Here is a 21664-nt window from a genome sequence, read left to right as displayed (position 1 = left end):
CAAAGACAATATAGAAAAGTCATAAATCAGCATCCAAGGTAAACTTTTGATGTTCGTAACAAAAAGTTAACCTTACTGCAAATGTTTCAATTTTTGTATTTATCTTCTATGAGGAAAAATAGTAAAATTCAACCATGAAATCTGTATCATTCTTCAAAATTCAAACCCTTAAAACCCTACCCTTTAATAACATACAACAGTGACATGCCAATATACCAACATCAGCTTGAAGGAAGACCTAATGACGTATGTGACTTGAAATACAGGAAGAATGCGAAAGGTAAGGTGAAAGTAAAAGGTAACTGAAGGTGAAGGTAAAAGTCTGTGGAAAGGACAATACTGGAGATGTCACTTCTCTTGTCCCAGTGTTCCAGGATCAGTTACTGAAAACACTGCCTAATACATTCTCATACTAATCACAGAATACAAGGTTGGAAGGGACCTCAGGGTTCATCTCACCCAACCTTTCTTGGCAAAGCATGACGGCTATAAACAGACATTCTCAGACACAAGAATGCTTTCTAAGCATTTAAAGTCAAAACATTGCACTGCACCAGCTACCAAGAAGGGGAAAAATGACTGCTACTGCTGAACCCAGGACATTATGTTACTGTGCTGTTTGACAATAAAAATATTTTATGTAAGTGCAAAGCAGGTAATTCTTTAGTCATACTTCCAGTGAAAACTACTTCTTCTATTTCATTAAGTATCAAAACTGGAATTCGCATTTTATCACTAAGTGACTATATGCTGATGACTACTTTAAAATATACCTAGTTTACAAAAAAAGTATTGCGTATTTGAGTGCTGTGTCAAGGGCTCTGCATAAGTAGCTGGAACTAGGATGCAAGTTGTTTTTTTTTTCCCCACTTTCAGAAAATAAACAAATAAATGCAAGGAAAAGATCAGTTACATATTTGATATGATGAACAGAATTCCATTTTACCTATTCCCCCAAACATGTTTTTTTCACCCGACAGCTGACTGGAGTTTTTGGTTTGCTTTTTAAATACAGTTGCCCTCCATGCTCCAAACAATATTCTTCACACAGCAGATTAAGGCACTCCAGTTGATTCACTAAGTTTCTTGCTGGATATGTAGTTAATCTGTTTATAGATGTCTCCTGAAGGGCTTTTACATAAAATGACCGTGTCCCGGGAAAGCCCAACTCCACATACCAGATGTCTGTCTACACCAAGACCAAGTGGGAAGGACAAGTCCAGAACACTCCACATCTTGTAACAGTGTGATATACATAGCACCAAAACAAAGTTTAACCATATTAATAATTAAACTGTACTTATATTAACAGTACACAAAGTATATTCTGTATCATCTAATACCTTAGACAAAGTGGTTGCCCATTTTGTATTTGAAAAAAATTTTAAAAATCATAAACCCTTAAAGCATGAAGTAAAAAAGGGCCCATATCTAGCTTACTACTTCATAAATAAGCGAATGGTTTTTATCAGTACAGCTTTTTGGAACACATTTCTTACAACAGTCACTGAATTAGAATCAAACAGAATAATGCATGGGAGGAAAGAGTGAACAAAACAGAGGCTTAAATAAAATCTCTGGTCATAAGAAAATAAGAAAAACCTACTTTCAAGACTGCTAATCTTATTGTTCCATTGAGTATTGTGTTGCTCCACAGCATGGGAAAAGCAAACAAATCACAAACCCAAACATTAGAATATAATTCTTTTTTTTTTTAATTTTTATAAATAACTTATCTGTTACAAAGGCAGTTTACCCAGCTAAATCACAAAACCATCAACTCAAGATATCCAAATTAGGTTTTATTAATAAACAGGTAAAAACTGATTTGTCAATCTTCACATAGAACTGCAGATGAAGCTGAAAAACAAGGCCTCATTTTATAAACAAAATGCATTGAATGCAAGTGCTTTGGGTCTACTGCCTAATTACCTGGGATTGGCATTTTCTTCCCACATAAAAAAAAAAAGCAAAGCCTTCAAAACAAAGGCCTCTGTGCATTCACATAGATCACTTGTAAAATTCCTAACAAAAGTGTCCACTGGCAAATGTTTACAGTGGGTGACAGTCTACTTTGTCTCTTGCTACATTATTAGCACTCCCTCCAGCCTCACGCTAAGTGCTGCTACATCATTCTTTGCGTGCCATCTTTCATGCATACTGAACTGGAATTCCATTTTCTTGATTTCAGTTACATACATCCCCGATCATGTGAATATTTTCTTTAAAAAAATAGATCATCAAAATAAAGAGATGCTTGAGGTTGCTTCAGTGTTCAAGTCTGTTTGATTTCTCTTTTCCAGCCTTTATTTCAGTTGTCCTAAATATTGCTATCCTTGTTTTCTATAAATATGAGACTTCACCACAAAGTCAGGTTTAGAAACCGGCTGCCAAAACAGGAAAGCATTTAAAGTCCTTGAACAAAGCTGTACGATGCTGCTGCTGTTGATTTTGGCACTGTACGTACTTCCCCAACGAGTTTCTCTTCAAGAGTCTGCAAGATACCCAGCAGATGAAGCAAGCTTAAATCGGATGCCGATCTGTTGGTGGGTTGAAAGTTTCTTAGTACAAAGTTTCCTCACACCAGACAAAATGCTACCTTGTGTCACCCACCGTAAAACTCAGTGTACAGAGTGAACTATATGCATAACTCTTCCAACTTTTACCACGCTGCATCTGCAGGTCTTCACAGATCATCAGCATTTACAAGAGCAATGTACAGAATGAGCAGAGGAAAGCTATTTTGTGCATAGTTTCTTATTAATGCTCTTATTTTAAGGCATTGCTTCTTTCAGATAAAAGCTTAAAAAAATGGGACATGATCGTGCTTAATCACTTAAAGAAAAAAAAAGAAAGTTAACAAAAAGACTATTATACTATACATACAGAAGTACAAGAAAATAATAAAGGTGAAGAAAAGAAATCACTTAAAGCAGGCTCTAGAGCTATGTACAGTAGGAAAAAGCTTTGGGGTATTTCACTGTGTGTATTGTACAGACAACGCATGCAGTTTTTCCTTTTCATCTTTAGATGTGATTGTACTTGGCTTCACAGAGATGTTTTCAGGGAAGGCAGAACGTACCACTGATTTGTGAAGTTCTTCCCTTTATCGAAGGCACTATTATGGCAGCAAGCAGTTTACACAGTTAAACCTTGTTCTTTTTAGATCTCCTCTGTGCATGTAGTGCTCCACTGAAAGCTCTGAAAACAAAAACACTAGCACTCTATTCCTTTCCCCTGTCAAAATTCAGTAGTGACATCGGGGCAGAGAAGAGAATGGGCAACACCCAAGCGCTGGAGTGTGTTACTGGGATACTGGTAATACTGTACATGGTTTAGGCAGCTGGCAACCGAGTCTTCCAGCAGATTACCTTTCAGCCGATTGATTTCAACTGCCTGTGACACAACACTGAGGTATTACTAGCTCTGTGGGCTGACATTTAACATTAGCAAAATACCATCTTGTCACACCTTCAATTTTACAAAATCCTACGCATAAATGCTTTTTTTTTGCCCTCCCCCCCCACCCCCCAATGACTGGATAGTTCCTTGTAACATTTGCTATGGTTTTACAGAAAGCAATGAGCCTGTTGGCTCAGAAATGCCTGGGCATTTCACACTGTTCACAGCGATTTAAGGCTGGATGATTTAAAAAAGTACAGGCAGTACAACTCCACTGAGCTCCCTCATCTTCATCCGTGTCTGGAACAGTCTTTGGTGTTTTCACAATGGACCTCTGATCTGTGACATGAAAGAGATAAGATAAGCAGTTACTAACCAAGAACAGCATGGAAAGAATTTTGAGATGATTTTTTTTTTTCTTTTCAGTAACTGAGAACTATCTTGCTCCTCTGAGAACAGCACAGTTATTGCAAGTGACAGAGGCAGCTTTTTACCACCCCCTTGACTACAGCTTGATTGTAAGTCAGCCAAAAGGCACAAGGTGAAACTATAAAAAGCAAATTTCACATCCCTTCCCTCTGCTTTCTTCCCTTTTGGTCTCAGTTCAAAGCTGTTGCATGTAAAGGAGATAAACTGTAGAAATTAATCAGCACAGGAAACATGCACAAGATTTAGTAGTCTGAGGTCTGCGGAGCAGTCTAAAATTCATTAAGTCAAGAAGTGGTCTGTAACCTTTTGATATATTTAACATTTAGAACCTAGAATGAATATACGCGGCTCTACCCTAAAACAAATAGGCAGGCAAATACACAAAAGTGAAAATCAGTGCCTAGGCCTGTTACGCTCTAGAGTAATCCCCCCCAAGCATACAAGTGAATCTTTTTGCATGATCTGAAAAGACAGAAGATGAAAAGAGAAAATATGGGAGAGGGAAATAAAGAAGATCAACTTCTCAAGTTAAGGGTTCTCAGTTTAGGTAACTGCAACAAAGTCTTTTAGCCAATTATTTCAACCGGAGAACATCTCATTAGCAAGTAGCCAACTGCAACTGCTGCAGAATGACAGCAACGGTTTCAGGAAGTACAATGGTATTGATCACAACTGCAAAAGGAAGTATTTTTCATTCTCTTGTCAACAGTGGTTAAATCTGGTTTAAGTTGCAGCTTATATTGTAGCTAAACTGAAACTTAAAATGAACTGAAAATTCAGTTAAAATTAACAAAAGACTAAGATACAATAGCAATGTTTTTTAAGAAAGAAAGAATGAGAGTTACGTCAGAGGTTAATAAACCAGTCAGGGTTAACTTTGCATTTTCAAGCTAGGTTGTACCAAATAGTTAAACACCTAAATCTGTGAGTTCTCAGAAGATTAGTCAATGCAAATATTAGGTAGCCACAGAAAATTAATTTTAATTTTCTTCTTTGATAGGTTAGGTTTTATTTAATGCAAAGGGAACTTTGTAATTGACAAAACATGATAAATTCTTCATGGTTCAGCTGTAAAGTTTGTCTAAAAGTACTACGTGTGGATGTAACTTTACTCAGTATTTTCATTAACAGCTTAGATAATGGAAGGCAAAAGCAACCTTATAAAGCATGAAGAAGAGCACCAGTTTGGAGGAGCTGTAAACAGTCTGGAGGTCAAAAAAAAAGTACAATTTATCTAAACCATACTGAATGGCTAGAAATACACAAAGTGCGATTCTGTAACAACGGTTACCTGCACACTACAAGGACCAATCACACACATATATTATGTGGAGAACTTCCTGGACAGAAAGACTAGACAGAAACGAGTGGATTATCTATTTCATTTGGTGGTCTGTTTATAGGTCATAGTATGAAATGTTGCAAACAAGTTGATTTCATTCTCTGCTTTGGGTAACACACGAGGTAATGACTGTATTTGACCTCCCATTAGGGCAAGAAAAAGTGCAAAACAGTGTTCAAGACAGACTGATAATTTCAACAATACTGACTGCTCTATTGGGCAGCATTCCTTTCATCATCAACTATGTAAAACTGTATTTAACAATACTCAGAGAAGGCTTTTATGTAAATTGTTAAGAAAAATTGTACAGTACCCAGAAAGTCAGGGTAACCAAACTGGGTTATTGGAACGTGTAAATAAATCTACTTTTCCCCAAAGAAAATTTTGAAGTTATCTAAATGAGCTTCACTCATCCCTAAGCTATGTATCCCATGCTCTCATTTAGAAGAAAAAATAAAATGTATGCTTCCATTTACCTAAAATACCCCCCAACATATTATCCATCTTTAAATGTACCCCATTTAATATATTTCTTTCCTGAATACATGAATAGAGAGGAAACCAGCAAACAGAAGCATATTTACTGCCAATACAGGTAAAATGTCAGGTTCATATGCCTTTAAAGTAATCTATTTCATAATCAACATTTAAACTAGTTTCATAAAATGCAACCTGGTATTAGATGCAAACCGGATATTAGTATTAAATCCAAATTTTACCAGTACAGTACCTTTGGGTTTTGGTGGAACCGGACCAAGAAATCCAATATTATCGTAAAAATTATGAATAGCACTGGGATTAAAATGTGGTCCTAAAAATAAAAAAGTACAGCAGTCTTAAAAATAAGCTTGGGTAGGAAAGCATATCAGGTTTTTTTTGGCACCAATTCTGAAATAGTACTATTACTCACTTATTACCTTTTAAATCAGGGTGTCAATACAGACCTGAGTGAGATATTACCAATGTCAAAAATACACTTGAAGAAACTTACTGCCCAAAATATTCAATAGTCAGAAATAGAATCCAGTAGCACAAACTCCTTAAATATATTTTTCTGCTAAATATTTAACAGCATTTTATTAGTAAATTTTACCTGAGACACTGTCTAAATTGTAACTTACTGAAAGAGATGTGCTATCTACTACACAGCATATTATATATGCTTAGATTTTATACCTAGAGGAACTCCTAATTCCAATTTACTGTAAGAGACAGACAAAAATCACATGCAGTTTGAATATATTATTTAAGGTCAAGTTTTTACATTCAGTACACCTGTCTACTTTCCCCTTATCTGCAGGTACACTGTCTGAAGGAGAACTTCATAGCGATCTAACAGCTTGCTCTGATGAAAGTGGAAAGCATTAGTCCCTTCCCCTTCTCAGTTCTCCCTTCCCTTGCCTCTCCCTCAGATCAGCTGTGGTAAGCTCTTATTTTCTGCTTGGCTAGGGAGCAGAATCAGCTCTGCAATAGGTCTAAAAAGGTAACACAGAGTCACAGTAAGTAGCAAGAGAGGGAAACAGGCAGAGAAGGGGACCTCTTGCTGGCAGCTCTTGAATTGGCTCAGCTGTCTCAGTTTCACACACATGACCAATAGACTGTGTCCCTGCAGACAAGAACAGGAGGAGGGTATACTGGAAGTTACAATGGTACTTTATATTTGCTAACTTGAGAGGCTGAATACAATATAGAAAAAGTGAAAGAAGACAGAGAGATGGACACACAGATATAGCTGTATCATTCAGAAAACAGCTTCTCACTGTTCTTTGATACTCAAATAACCAGATTTCCCACCCCAGGGTTTATGAAATAAACAGCATCACAAGTTTCTTCTGAGCTAAGTAGGAGACAGGAACGACTGTGGAATTAGGGAAATCATAAAGCCAACAACAAAAAAAAACAACAAACCCAAACAAACCCAGGCTTAGACAATTACTTCCATGGTTTCACTCAAACTAATGTAATGATTTTGCAAATAGTGTGTGTATATATATATATATATAGTGTGCATATATAGTGTGTATTTGTAACAGAGACTTTTCTACATGCAGACAGTGAATGAAGGGAAAAAAAATAAATCAGTATTTACAGTTGTTGATGTACTGAGACATACTGTACCTCTTGCTTGAAAAAGATCAATCTCTTTGGTTAGGCAATCTATGTCTATCTGCAGCTGTCTGTTACAACTTCGTAACTGTTGCATTTCTTCCAGCTGAAAAAAATAAATCTGCCTGTTAAATTTTTCCATTTCATTATCAGTCATCAGTCACACATAAGCAGACAGCATCCAGTTATTTCAGAAGTGAAGATAAAAGAATTTTCCTTTATAATGACCTTTCTTTTAATCCAAGCATTATCTTACACAAAGCTTTCAGACCCACTGAATTCTTCTCTCATCAAATTTCAGAGCTGACTGAATGACTCCAGATTGTGGCCACGACAGTGCCAACGGTCCACCAGGTCAATGGCTCATCTGACACTGCAAACTGGTGCATTAAGCAGTTTCCCTGAGATTGGTATATGCATGAACACTAAAAAGTACTCTGCGTGGAAAGCAGTATGAGTATTAATTTGTAGTCTGAAACATTAGGAAGGACTACCAGGTCAAATCTTTTGTGACTGTCTTTAAAAGCAACACTTCAAAAAGCAACTAGTGAACTGAAAGGCTATGGTTCAATAATGCATATTTAGTGTTTACTCTAAACTACACTGCTTACTGGTTTAATTCTAGCTGTATTACTTGTCATTAGTATATTGTCAATATATGAGCAACTGTTCCCTTAATTTAATGTGACAGACCACACTTGTGGTTTAGGTTTATAGCCTACAGGTGTTTCAACTTACTGATGGAATCTGGGATACAGAATTCGATCTTTTCAGTCGCCTTCGTGTTAGATTATTCTCCATTTCATTGACCTCTGATTTTAGTTTATCCAACTTTTTCTTTTGAATCTCAAGTTCTCGCTGAAGTCGCTCCATCCTGGCCTTCTGGTGTACCAGTAAAGCTGTAATACATAAAGTCCCACTTTATCTACCTTATTATTCTTCACATGGCAACATAAACTAAAGATGAAATTTAGTATTCTTTTGGGAAAATACAGACAAAAAATTGTTAGAGATTGCTCTTCCATTCTCCTCACAAGAAAATATCTGCCGTAAGACGCAAAGTGTTGCATTTCTGAAAACAGCACAAATCAACTACAGGCAACAAGCAAATACAGTGAGAAAGTCATACACCGTAACAGATGACCATGCAAAATTTAGGTGTAATATGTAAAAGTCTCTTCCAAGAATCAAACGAATCTACAAGCATGACTACCAGAAAACAGTAACAAATGTTTCCCTGCATTACATTCACCCAAACATTGTAAAACAGATAGAATGAAGAGGATTTCAGAGAGATGGCCACAATACAAAGAACACTACATATGCTAGATACGCATCTAAGGTTTTGATTTTTATTGCTACTTGGATTTGAATATAACAAATTGTTCTTGCCATAGCAGGAGACACTACATGAAACTAAACCAGAAAGTACTACAGGCAATACCACTGGCAAACATCAGTTATAGTCATCACAGAGGCCGGACTGTATGCCATTTTATCCCTGAACTATTCTGAATGGTGCAGAACCATTACTTCAGCTTCTAATTCCTAACACTGCCTACTATTTTTAAAGAAAATGGCATGAGGAGACCTAATTTAGAAATGGTAAAGTTATCATTTAAACCACAGGTTTTTTAAAGATATAAAGAATGTAAGTATCAGCAGATGAAATCAATTTTATACAAACTAAGGGGTTCATTTCATTAAAGGTAGATATACTATTAAATATTGTCAAGTGAGCAGATAACACTGCTCAAAGCAATAATCACCTATAAAAATGAAAAAGTATTTCATTAAATAAATGCAACAATTATTTCAACTTCTGCACAGCTATTAATTCATCCATTAAATTATTAATTAATATAAACTGGGATCAGCTTCATAGACCATGGATACTTTTATAGCACTGTGGAAATTATAAAGTAGCAGCAATAACAAGGTATTTTAAAGAGACTGAATTTGCCTCATGAAGTATTTAAGCAGACTCTGGCTGGAATGTAATGTTCATCATGATTTCTTTCAGGTACCAAAATATGAGAAGCACTTAAGTTTGCTTGGTTAAGTTTCCTCAGTAGTAGCAGAGGGGGAAAAAGAAGGCAAAAAAAAAAAAAAGCACACATCAAAAGAGGTAACTTTCCACATATTTGGCAAGCAGAACTGCCCTCTGTTGCACTTCCTGCCTGTTCATTCATTCACACATCATATTTTTGTCTTCCAGAGGTTCTTCAAGAGGAGGAACCATGCCAAACTATTTTTGTACAGCGTTACAGAACTGCAAGGCCTTACAGAGATTCAGGCCAGGCTTTTGAGTCACGTGTTCAAAAGATACTTTTGACAAACAACAAAGCTGCTTAATCTTCTGCTTATTTTTGTTCAATTTTATCTGCATAAACCTTCGTGGTAGCCACATAGTCATAATATAGCTAAAGTTGCAGCTGTGCTCATATGTGATATAAAAATTTCGTAACTGAAATCCCAAGACAAAGATTTTTGTTGAAGACTTGGAATCATCAGGTCAGTAATCTAAAAAGACAACCTCTCCTCTTGAAAACCTTTTTACGAATTCAAACAACTGGAAGAACTTTTTCTCAGTTATGAACTCCAGAAGTTACAAATGTAGCTGCAACTATAAAGAAAGGAAATCAAAGACTACTTTACCTCTAGTCTTGTAAGAAGAGTACAAGCTCTTTTTTTTCTACACTTCATTTCTACTTTTAGATAGTCTCTTCTATTTCCACTGCCTTGGTATTACTGCTGAGGCAACTGTTCAAAGGCCAGGTCATTGGTATCTGACCTGCAGCAGCATAGCTGTGCTCTACTGACCAGACTCAGAGCTCTTCAGACCCATCCAACTACGGATGCTGGTGAGCAACGAGTATGCTGGAGGTCGTAAGCGAGGAAGGCTGATACCAGCGTATCTCTAGGACATATGGCATGGACTCAAGAATAGACTAATGAGCAAGACACTCCCCACTCTGCATGTTTTTTTTTTAAACCTATTCTTGTAAAGGGGAAAAACCCCACAACTCCCCATTTCTGTGATTTATTAAACTGTCATTATGGAACTGCATAGGAAGGCACTGATGGATGCCCAACAGCACTACTACATGCTCTCCATTTTCACATCACTTTCCAGGCACGATCCAATTTATTCTCCTAGTAGCCATGTTACTATCATTTTATAATTTTAAATCCCAAACGATTTTAAACACACTCATTACAAAATTAATATTATGATTAAAGAAAAATCCCTTGATATTGCTACGCAACACTTCTATTAAAAATAACTTGGATAGGGGACTGGCAAGACACTGGTTTAAGTGGTGGCTTTCACATACAATTTAGTAATTTTGCCTAAATACCATTTTGGCAGCTGTAGGAAAAAATAGGGTGCGGAAGATGAAATCTCTCCATATCCCACTGTGGTATTAATGGAAACCAGCAATTTAAGTATTCAGCTCCCTCTAGTGTTGATCAGATCAAGCAAAAACATTAAGAAGAAACTGCACTGATGTGTGAATCTAATACAATTCAGCTACTAGATCTAGTTTAGACTGACCATGAGGACATATTTAATGGTCTTTTTGATAATCCTGTGCTTCTTGCAGGAAGGGGATTCAACCTATGTGGGCAGCACAGGCACACCAAGGTTACCCTACATAGGCTAACCTGGAATGCGAGCCAGAAAGTCTCAGGCTTGCACCTGTTTATTTGGACATCCTTAAAAAGAAGGTATTTCCTGGAATCGCCCCAGAAAAGAAGTACAAAATTGCCTTCTCAACTCGTCATTATTGTACTGCAACCAGAACATATTTTATGTTCAGCTTTTTAATTATGTGCAAACAGAGTATTATGCACATTTAATTTTTTCAGCTTCTGTCCACATTCAGCAGCTTGGCAAGAACTGCACGATTCAGTGCTCTGGCAGATGCCACTGCTTCCTTTGAGGTTCAAAGTGCACGTTTTCCACAAAAAGGCTGTAAATCATTGTAATTACAGGGAGCATGAAAGTCTGGAGGACAAAAGTTCACTTCTTCCTTGATACCTACTCAATCAGGCACTAAATATACTTGCAAGTTTGAAAATGTATGCGTAATTGTTTTCTTGAAGCCTCTGTGAATCTGAATTTTAAACAATTACTACTTAAGCACGTCTTTCGTTATTGTGCTTCTAAGGGGAAAAACATCTAATCTAGGAACACAATGATTTCACCCTATTCTACAGGCCTATCAATGTCTGAAATTTCTTAGTTTGCCAAATCTGGAGGAAAGGGGAATTCTGGCACTGCAATTGTTCTGTGGCAGTAGATTCAGGACACACTTAAGTTTGTGCACATTTTCAAAACCTGTATTTAAAGCTACACAAACTCAGTAATTTAATATGCGATTTCAAAAGTTCACACTGATTTTGGTTTTGTTCTCCCTTTCCAATACTCTTTAAATTTAATTTTAAGAGAACATTGCTTAAGAGTGGGGCCTGATACAAAGACAAATATAATTCTGTATTTTATTCTTAGATCACATGAAGTAATTGGAGGATGGGGCACAGCTGTACCTCATTCAAGTAGTTATTTTTTTTTTTAAGACATCTACAAGGACTGGTTAGGATTTTAAGAAATTTGTTTCCTGTGGCTTTTTTTCTTTCTGAATGTTTTAAAAAGCTCTAAGAAACCAAAGCAAGAACTGTGCAAAATATTTAGTTACTAAACTAGTTTACCAATTAACATTTTTACATTAAAAACAGTGGCAAGAAGTGTTAAGTACATGTACATCCACATACATACATATAGGTGGTACCAACGATGAACTATGCATGCCATCCCCTCCCCAAGACAAAGAAAATATGAAAAAGACAGTCAAAAGCCAAGTAGGATTGAACTGAGGGACTGAAGCTCCCTAGTATGAAAACATCAACCTAAGGATTTTATTATACAGTTATGTATTTTCTTAATAGGATGCCTGCCCATTACAGAGATGGAAAGCTATACACAGAACGAGCACCATGAAAATAATTGTTTAGCTTCACTATTCAACATATGACTGCATGCACAGTGTACAAGAGATGAAACAGACCTGGTAGAAGTCAGTCCCATCAGAATGAAAGAACAAGAGAAAGGGACACCCTTCCCCAACAAATATCTAAAATGCAGAATGCATGAAGCAAATTCATGATCTAGAAGAGTGTTTAGATAGAGCCTAAGGAAAATATTTCAATTGCTTAATTTCTGGGTCCCTAAAAGTCTTCTAGGACTAAACAGCCAGTCAAGCCTCCCGTCTGAGTAAGAAAAGGGAATAGTGCTTCTGGAGGGCAGTTTGTTTTGCTTTTCTACAGACAAATCATTTTCTGGTGTTCTTTAATTCTTCAATGATTGTAAAACATAATATCCAGAAGCAGCACACAAACTGTAATTGGTTTTTGATTTACTTCATTGCTCAGGATGCACTCCAGGCTTCTAGTGTCCTGATCACTATACTTCTACAAAACAAAATGGCTAAATTAATCTGAAGAATGTTTACAGTGGTCATGGAACAAGCCAATTTTTTAATGCTGAATTGTTTGCCATATCCAAAGAAAACCAATAAGGTCAAAGAGAAATTATTTTGACAACCTATCGTGAATACTGCTTAAATATCCTAAGGCTCATTCAACGTCTTTATACAAAAACATCTTTATACAGGAGGGTTAATAAACCATCAAGTTGGCAATAAAAGCATGCAAAAACCATGAAAACAGAAGAAAAAGATTAACAGGTTGAGCTGCTGTATCATGTATTCTAAGTTCTACTCTCCCCATCACCACTGATTCTTTAAAATAGCTTTATCTGGCGCAGTGTTCCTTCTCACATTTTAGAACATAACAGAAGTAAGTATCAAGACTTTAAGCATATTATTGCCAGGCACGCATTAGGAAACAAGGAAGCCAACACTTCATCCCACTAATTTCTTCTGAAGTCTGCTTTTCTTCCTTCTTAAGTAACACTCGGAAAAAGGAAAAAAATGGGAACATTTTCCAGTGGAAACAGTATCTCAAACGATTAAAAAATCTGCCAGTAGACTGGTAACTTTAAATGGTCAGGACAAATAGAACAAGTTTAGATGTTTCTTTCAGAACAACATAAAAAATAAAACACTGTGACTCTACTTCATTATACAGATAACATATCTACTTAAGACAAACAGAATTATCTCCAAGTATTCAGTTACATGTCTTTACCATAAAAAGAAATCTATGCTTATAAAGCTTTTTTATTTTGCTAGTTGAAGACACTATATTAACATTCACAAAGGTTATCAACTGTTTCCTGTTCCATAATCTACATACTGAATTGACTACCTTGTTGAAATCTCTACTATTTATATTAAGAATATTACCTTGCGTGTAGGCAGCATCATCAGATCCCATACTCAATTTCCGTGCATCACTGATCCTATCCACATGTGCTAAAACAGGGTCAGCAAGATGCTGGATACCCTCTGGTTCAACATAGTGATCAGGAAGGTTTAGAAGGTTTGTAGGTTCAAAGGTTGGGGACACAACCCCTGGAGAAACTGCAGGGGGCTTATTTGGAGAAACTGTAATTTTAAAAGTATATTTTGTGTTAGGCTGCGTAACCACCACTCGAGGAGAGGTTGCAGTGGTGCTGTTGCCCACTGCTCGACTCTTGGGTGGATGGTGATGAATAAATGCAGGACCCATGCTTACTTGACCAGACATATTCCTAGAAGCAGCAGATACTCCAGGATTTGTTGATATGAAAAGAGTGGGCTGGTTCCGCACAACTTGATCATCTCCTGTTGTGGCATTTGCTGAAATGTAGACCTTGGGCTGACTGCGTGTGATCACTTCATCAGTATTTGGAGGACTGGCCGATATGTAAACAGTGGGTTGACTTCTACTTAATGTCTGGCTGTTGAGGGAAGAGGGAGTAGTGGAGGTGCGAGGGCCAGTTGAACGCAACTTAGAAGAACTGTTTCTTTGTGGTGGTTCAAGTTTGATTTCAATTTGGTTTTTGCGAGGTCCTGTGGATATATTCTGAATGTTGTATTGGCTATGAGCAGAGGATTGTGAGCTACCAGATGAGTGAATCATAGGTGCTTGTGGAGTAGTAGGAGAACTGATAGGCATATAGACATGAGAAGTCTGGTGGCCTTGCTGATTTGACTGCGTTGAGTGTTGCGATGAGGTATGTGGCGTAGTACTGGATGTAGGAAGAGTAGTCCAGGGACTTGGCTGTGAAGGCTGGTAGGCTTGCTGAGGGTGCATGGGATTAAACTGAGATGCCCAGCCTGGCTGCTGCTGTGTCTGTCGAGCGGTACTAGGAGCTGTGATGTAAGGCCTAATATAGATAGAATTTCCCTGTGGACTGTTAAGTACAGGAGGAGGTACACCATGTATGTGCAAAGACGTAGGGGTATTGCGACCAGGCTGAATATTTGGGGCTAAAGTTACCATAATGGGATTGAATCTGGGTGTTTGTTGAGACAAGTTAGATACTCCTTTGCTGCCTAGGTGAAATCCAAGATGCTGTCCTGGATTAGAAGTACTAACTGTATTAGCCATCCCAAAGACATTAAATCCTTGTGGAACCTGAGCAGGTGCTGTCTGTGGTTCCTGATGAAACAGTTCATTGTTGGACTGGTTGGTTTGAAGGTGTCCATCACTAACGCTGTGAGCTAGAGTCCTACTTCCATTCATTCTACTTCCTTCTCTTCCATGATGATACACATTCTGTGACTGCAAATCCAAATTAAGAGATGTCATGTGATTTCGTAGTCCAGGAATCCCAGAATCATCAGAAAAACCTAGGTCTCCTTCACCGTAGAGATACTTCGTGCTCTCCTGAGAGAGAACTGCGCAACAGGCATCCAAATTATTGTTATTCTATAAAAGAAGATGAAAGTTTGACATTACTGATACAATACCATCACAATTGGATACATATGCATCCAATCATCATTGAAAAATTAACAACATAAACTAGAAAGTTTTAGGTGGCTGGCTAGCATAGCTGCTAAACATGCACAAAGGGCTTCCATGTGAACCTTACTATTTTGAGAACAGCAACTCAGGCACTGGTACCAACGGGGGAGGTCTGCACTGCTGCTGAAGCAATTCCAGGGAGATCTTGGACCTTGACAAGCTAACACCATACCGTATGACACACCTTGGATGAGTACTTTTGCTATTCCTTCTCAGTTTCAGAACAATCTTCAGCAATGACCAAGTCTATGGTTTGAGGGGTGAAATGACAGAAAATGGATACACAGCACCTACGTATTACTGGTTAATAACTTAAAAACAAAAACCAAAATAAATGTTTAAGTCTTTTCCCAAACACTTCAATAGCAGTTATGCATTACCGCCTGTTGGAAAGTGAATCTTACGCAGAGAAGCAAAATGCCAGCCCAAGGTGTTGTACATGACTTCAGAAGAAATGTAAAAACTCAGTGTATACAAACGCAGCAGGATTACTCTTTTGCAAGATGTAATGAGTAATGGAAAAGCCAGGGGACATTTGTAGTTTCATTTGACACCACTGCTCGCAAAGCTCTTAAATACTTACATTTGTACAATGGCACTTAAAACCTTGAACAGGATGACTTAGAACAAAACCAACCCAGCTAATTTGCTTTTTTAAAACATTTCAGAAGAAAATCGCTGATTCCTCTTTTTCCAGGTTTAGTAATACTGTACTCAGATTTTCCCAATTTAGTTTCCTACATAAGGATTTTTAGAAGAGTGAACATGCATCAGTGGGGTAATTTCTTAATACTGTGTCCATATTACTTTTCTGACAGAACTTTCCCCTACCACCAAGAAATAAAGGTTAATACTTTTAGCCAGAAAAGCACCTATTGAGGCCCAGACATTAAAACTAAATAGATGTCAGATTCATCCAGCACACAGAAACAGGTACTAAGAAGAATGCATATGCAAAGCAGCAACATTATCAGTTAGTTAAAGAATAACACAAGCAAGATGAACTGATCTATGCCAAATGCTTTGTATCAAGTTACTTTTGTTAAAGTAGTGGACAGTAGTTCTAATCCTTCAACCAGGATGAGAGGTCATAAGCGTGTTGTGAAGATATAGCAAGGCTGTCTCTAACTTGCATATTAAAAAAGAAAAAAAAAGGACTGGCATAACAGAAGTGGAAGAGGGACAGGGCTAAACTCCACCCACAAACCCAAAACCATGTGCTCATACAGGCCAGATGCAGTTCTGAATTAATAAAAAAAAAACCCCACCAAAAAAACCAGCCACAAAACTTTTAAAGTAACAGGATTCCATAGAGGCTATCTAACTAACCAGTTGTATATTAAGATTGTTGCAGAAAAACCTCAAGAGATACGAAAATAGGTCAAGATTATGGTTATGCCTATCAGTTCTAGTTTGGAATAAGCACCAGAGGACAAAGTAATCAAATGAAATTAGTAATGAAGAACGGAATCACACATGGACGCAACAGTGGGTAAGAAAAGGTAAGAAAAAACAGTCCTGTATTTGTTGTGCGGGAGAAAAAGGGAGCCAGAAAAGGCAAAAAGATAGGGTGTCACATAAAAATAAGCTAGAAAGATCTTAAAGGATGATTTTGGGTGAACTTAAGTGAATTACTAACAAAGGCCAAAAATACCAAACCAAAAAGAAACAGGCCAAGCTTGCAAGGCCCTTAACATTCAGCTTGAATGCATTTCTTTGGACATTTTTTTTTTTTTTTTTTTTGTTTTTAAGACTGCATCAAATCAATTCCAAAAATTTCAGTGACATCAATGAGCAAACTGGAGCACACAAAGGGGAAACAGGGGCACATGAAACCCCTGGCATCTTCTGGCTGGCAGAGGCAGAGTTTCAACCACTTCTAGCTCTTTATCGATCAGAGAATCGGTTGACAGCAGAACTGAGCATATTCCAGCAAAACAATACCCCTCATGTTAGCTCTGCCCATGTCCCAGTTGAGTTTAAAATGCCATCCTGAAAGAGGAAAAAAAAAAAAAAAAAAAAGAATGAATAAGAATGCTGGAGAGAAATGAGGAAGCAAGGAGAGTACGCAGACTTGAGGAGCAGGTACTTACAGAATGCTCCAGACACAAAAAAGAACAAAAGGGGACAATGTCCACAGACTAGGGACACTGCAGTGACTCCCTTAAACGAGAAGGGGAGAGCCAAATGCAGAAGGCTTGTTGGGAAGAATGGAGGGATGCAAAACTTTTCAAGAACATTCAGTGCTGTCAGCCCAAGAAAACAATAAAACTTCATTCCCTAAATTAATACAGTTTTCATCCTATTAGATTTTTTCGTGGTCCTCTGTTTTCAGTATACTAGATACTGTTCAGCTATTTCAACAGTGGGCTAATCATCTTAAGACATCTGTGCCTCTGTTATTCTCAAGATTTTCATTATAAGCATATAATGCTATAAGCCTTCCTTTAAAAATAAGCTGAGAGTGTTTAGTAAAGAGAAAAAAAGGAACAAAAACCAAAACAAACAAAAAAACAAAGAAACCCAAACAAAAACAAAAATAGAAGGAAGAGGACTGAAGGATCTGTGTAGTTTTAAGGATCTGTGTAGTTTTCCTGCACAGTTCATGGTGATCTGAAGAAACTTTTCTTGTTAAAAAAGCCTCTTGCCAATCCAATTCCAAACTGCGTAACTGCTTAAACTCTTTCAGGTTCTCTCCTGGAACATAATAAGTTCAAAAATAATTTCACCCAGACAAGATGCTTCACCTGACGCATCAAGGTAAACACAGCATTTCTTATACCTGATACTGTCCTTAAGTACTTATCTTTGACCTAAACCACATTACTGCGTTTTTCGGAAATTCCTTCCACTATGCTCAACTACAGGAACTAGAATATTCTGACACTGTTCCAGCAGTACTGTAAACACATGCAAAAGTAGTCAAATTCTGCTTTCCAATCTTCACCACCAGTCAAAGTACAAAATTTCTTGGTTTAACAAGATCACATTAGGTTCTTTTTTAACAAAACCAACCAAACAAACAAAAAAAACCAAACCTAAAAAACTCCCCCCTATCTCAGAGGAGCAGCATAGCTAGAAGCTACGGTAGTTCATAGAAGACACTGATTCAGAGAAATCAGAGCTCAAGAAATTTCAGAGAACCAACATGACAGGATTTTACTGGTGGGTCTTAGAAGCTCTCAGTCAACAACAAGAGCAAAAGGGTAGCTTTCCCACTGTAATGAGTTAGTGTAATAATACTGCATATATGGAACATTAATTATACTATGGCATTTTTGAAAGATCCTCTTATGAAGGCAGACCTAAAACAATTCCTCAACATCTGAACCCTTCTCTAATCTGTCAAAGTATGGGTTGCACAGTCTCTTTTCTTCACAGATAAAGGCTCTTTTTAATATATATATGTGTGTATATATATGAAAATATAAATCGTCCACTGTATTCAATGTTATGAAGACTACTGAATCTCTCAAGAGCTGAGAGGTTTTAAATTTCTGATGTATTCACTCTGTCAAGTCCATTGATCTTGCTCAATAACCAGTTCTCACGTTTGAAGGACAAAACTATACTTGTAGTATGAGAATTAGATTAATCCTACAGAGAACTAATAAAATGGCAGTGTACAATCCTGAAAACAAATACTGGCAATTTATAGGCTGGTTCTCTTTTCAGCTAAACAGTTAGAGAGAAAGGGTGTGGGAAAGCTTAGAACCTAATGAGCCCTGAATTTTGCTCTCTTGCAAGTAAAAAGGCAATTCTCTCAAAGAACTGCACTTTTCACAGCTTTTTACTCTAGTACAAATGAAGAGGCATGAGAAAGTCTTGAAAATATGAACATTAAATTGGCACACTTCTAACTCCTAACTAAAAAACATTGTGTTTGGATGCAGGTATATATGACTACATATACACACGTAAGTATATACATATATGTATTTTATAAATAAAAGTACATATAAAACCCAAGACAAGCAATTATGATATAAAGAATGTTGCATCATAACCACAGATGTCCTAGCCATAGTCCAGAGACTGCTAGCTTCTGGGAACTCAAGGAAAATCTTCTGGGAATGTCTTTTTTCTAATCAAGTTGTGTATACCGATAATCCATATGAATATGAACCCTCTCATTATCCATATGAACCCTCTCATTATCCAGAGTACTCAAAGATTGAACACCTTAGATAATGAAAAAAATCCAATCAGTAAGGATGCTTTGTGATCGCTGGAAAACGCAAAGCAAACATGTTTAAGCAACATAGCTAAGTAAGTCTATCAGCACTTGTTAACCCCAGGTATTCAAGGTACCAGACTTTGGATGAGCATATTAATTTATCTGCAGAAGTAACTAACATGATATTATAGAGCAGAAGCTGATACAAAATATGGGCATAAGTATTCTGATGGTGGCAATACAGAAAACAGATTGCTGAAGGTAGAAGTTGATGATATGGCAGCCCATAGCCATTGCATTAACTGCACTGCCAGTCAAAAATGCTTTGTTACTTCCAAGCCCAACAGAAATCCATAGATTAACAGCATGGACTCCAAAGCTACAACAGAATGAACGAAGCCCATCTGGCAGCCAAAGCAGTGGGAAGCACTGGGCAGAAGCACACCAGTGCACCACATCCATGCAGGTCTAACACAGTGGATGCTAGGCTACAACCACCCAGTCCTGCCTGATTCAGGCTGACTTTGAGAACTTGGTGTGTCTGTATCACGCTCCTAGGCTCCCTGCTGCACAAGATACCTTAAAGCTAACAGCACTGGCTCTGCAGACCAAGGGAGCTGTAAGTAAAAAGCAGGGGGAGCAACCTGCATGTAAGGCAAGGGTCCACTAATTACCTTGAAGCCTGACAGACAACAGGTAGCAAAGATGCTTCTGGATCTGCCTTGACCCTCAAAGTGATAAAAAAAAAACACAACCCAACCAAACACCCGCCTCCCCCCCCCCCCCCCAAAAAAATAAAAATCTTAAATTGTCCCTGCTGGACTCATGTTGGCTTTGCATTCCTCCTTTTGCCACAGTTAGGGGCTCATGAGATGGCTAAAAGGCACGACCATACTGATTGGTGAGTAGGTAGTCTCCATACTCACTCTGATTTACAGGATGGTTTACCTTGGGCCACCCTTGATTAGACATGGAAAAAGAGAGGCCAATTTAACACAAAGAAATTGGCTGTGACATTTGTCTCACTCAAAAAAGGAAAATAGAAAAAATATCTTCTTTCAAAGGAGACACGCATACATAATGCTTAAAATAAGCAACACTGCTTACTTGTGGAGTCATTAACAGAACACTGACCTGTAACATGCATCTGGATACAACACCTTCAGGTACCTCAGGAAACTTCTGTCGCAGGTCATGTAAAACCTGAATATCAATTTGCTGGCTTCCTTGGGCCATTCGTATATTGCCTGGTCAGGATTGTTTTTCGACAGGCAGTTTTAGGCCTTAGTAAAGGGAGTACTCATCTCTTCTGTCCCAGCATTTTCTGGAAGAGGAAGGAAAGCCTTAAGACACTAAAAGTAGGCACTTTTGATGTTAACAAAAAAAAAAAAACATCCCAAAACCCACACTGCCCAAATTACTGACACATCTCCTGATCAGTTTCCTTCTGTCTTGGGTTTTTATATTGACATAAAATATATGCATAATAAAAAAAAAAAATATTACTTGTCTTATCAAAGTATTAAAACTCACAGTTTCAAGAACAGCATTTTTACTTATTTAAATTACAAGTAAACATGAAGAAGTCCACATCAAAAAAAAAAGGAAGATAGTGTTCATTCAGCTTTTGAGTGTACCCACATTCTTACCTTTACCATCCCTGTTACTGTTTACTATCAGGATATTAAAGCTAGAAGTTCAGTGTTTGTGAGTTTCAGAATTTACTACCACTAGTCTACTTGTTGTTTACTCAGAATACTTAAGAAATAATTGGAGATTATGATCACAAGGAAATAGCCTTATAACAACTCAGGTTTCCTCAACTAATTCTGTTTATTCTTTAAAGGAAATTATTAAGAGTTATGAATAAGATTGTATCACAATCACCACACTTACACAATTTATCTGCCCTGGTTATATGATATCCATAGGCTCTTACCAAGATGACTTTCTATCAATTCAGTCTGGAATTTGTGTTAAGCAAAATGCAGTCTGCACCTTTGTGTTAAGCAATGGAAAGGTATGTTGGCCACATAAACTAATATTACAAATACATGTAACCATGTTTTTATTAAAAAAAACACCTAAAAGTAGTCAGCTTCAACAGTCATTTACCTCTTAAAATCTTACATCTCCATCAATTCATTCATTTTCTCTTCTCCTTCTCTACTTGCTTTTCTTTTTTATTTGCCTTGTATTCAGCATGCAGTATTACCCCATGTGCTGAC

The 21664-nt window shown here is 37.4% G+C and overlaps 1 protein-coding gene across 2 annotated transcripts; it reads right to left on the bottom strand.

The window, feature by feature from the left end:
- Window positions 1–1781: 1781 nt before the first annotated feature.
- TAB2 (TGF-beta activated kinase 1 (MAP3K7) binding protein 2) lies at window positions 1782–20809 on the bottom strand. Of its 2 annotated transcripts, none has more exons than XM_062641890.1 (6): window positions 20571–20809; window positions 13651–15160; window positions 8018–8178; window positions 7292–7385; window positions 5904–5984; window positions 1782–3741 (listed from the first exon to the last, which is right to left on the bottom strand). In XM_062641890.1, the coding sequence occupies exons 1-6, from the start codon at window positions 20670–20672 to the stop codon at window positions 3596–3598; spliced, it is 2094 nt and encodes a 697-aa protein (XP_062497874.1). In that variant the 5' UTR covers window positions 20673–20809; the 3' UTR covers window positions 1782–3595. The 2 variants fall into 2 exon arrangements, with proteins under 2 accessions (XP_062497874.1, XP_062497875.1); XM_062641891.1 differs by lacking the exon at window positions 20571–20809 and adding an exon at window positions 15327–15738.
- Between the last annotated feature and the right edge of the window lie 855 nt (window positions 20810–21664).

This window comes from Pezoporus occidentalis, unplaced genomic scaffold, assembly GCF_034315485.1.
Source record: "Pezoporus occidentalis ecotype Australia unplaced genomic scaffold, CSIRO_AGI_Poc_V1 ctg7, whole genome shotgun sequence".
In the NCBI taxonomy this organism is placed as follows: Eukaryota; Metazoa; Chordata; class Aves; order Psittaciformes; family Psittacidae; genus Pezoporus; species Pezoporus occidentalis.
This window is presented reverse-complemented; position numbering and strand designations above follow the sequence as displayed.

Bases quoted from the DNA above. Each gene is read 5' to 3' on its own strand.
- TAB2 (XM_062641890.1), bottom strand. From the start codon at position 20,672: ATGGCCCAAGGAAGCCAGCAAATTGATATTCAGGTTTTACATGACCTG. The intron at 7,386-8,017 runs GTAAGTTGAAAC...TATTTTTTTCAG, and splicing joins CTGTATCCCAGATTCCATCA to CTGGAAGAAATGCAACAGTT. The intron at 5,985-7,291 runs GTACAGTATGTC...TTTTATTTTTAG, and splicing joins TGATCTTTTTCAAGCAAGAG to GACCACATTTTAATCCCAGT.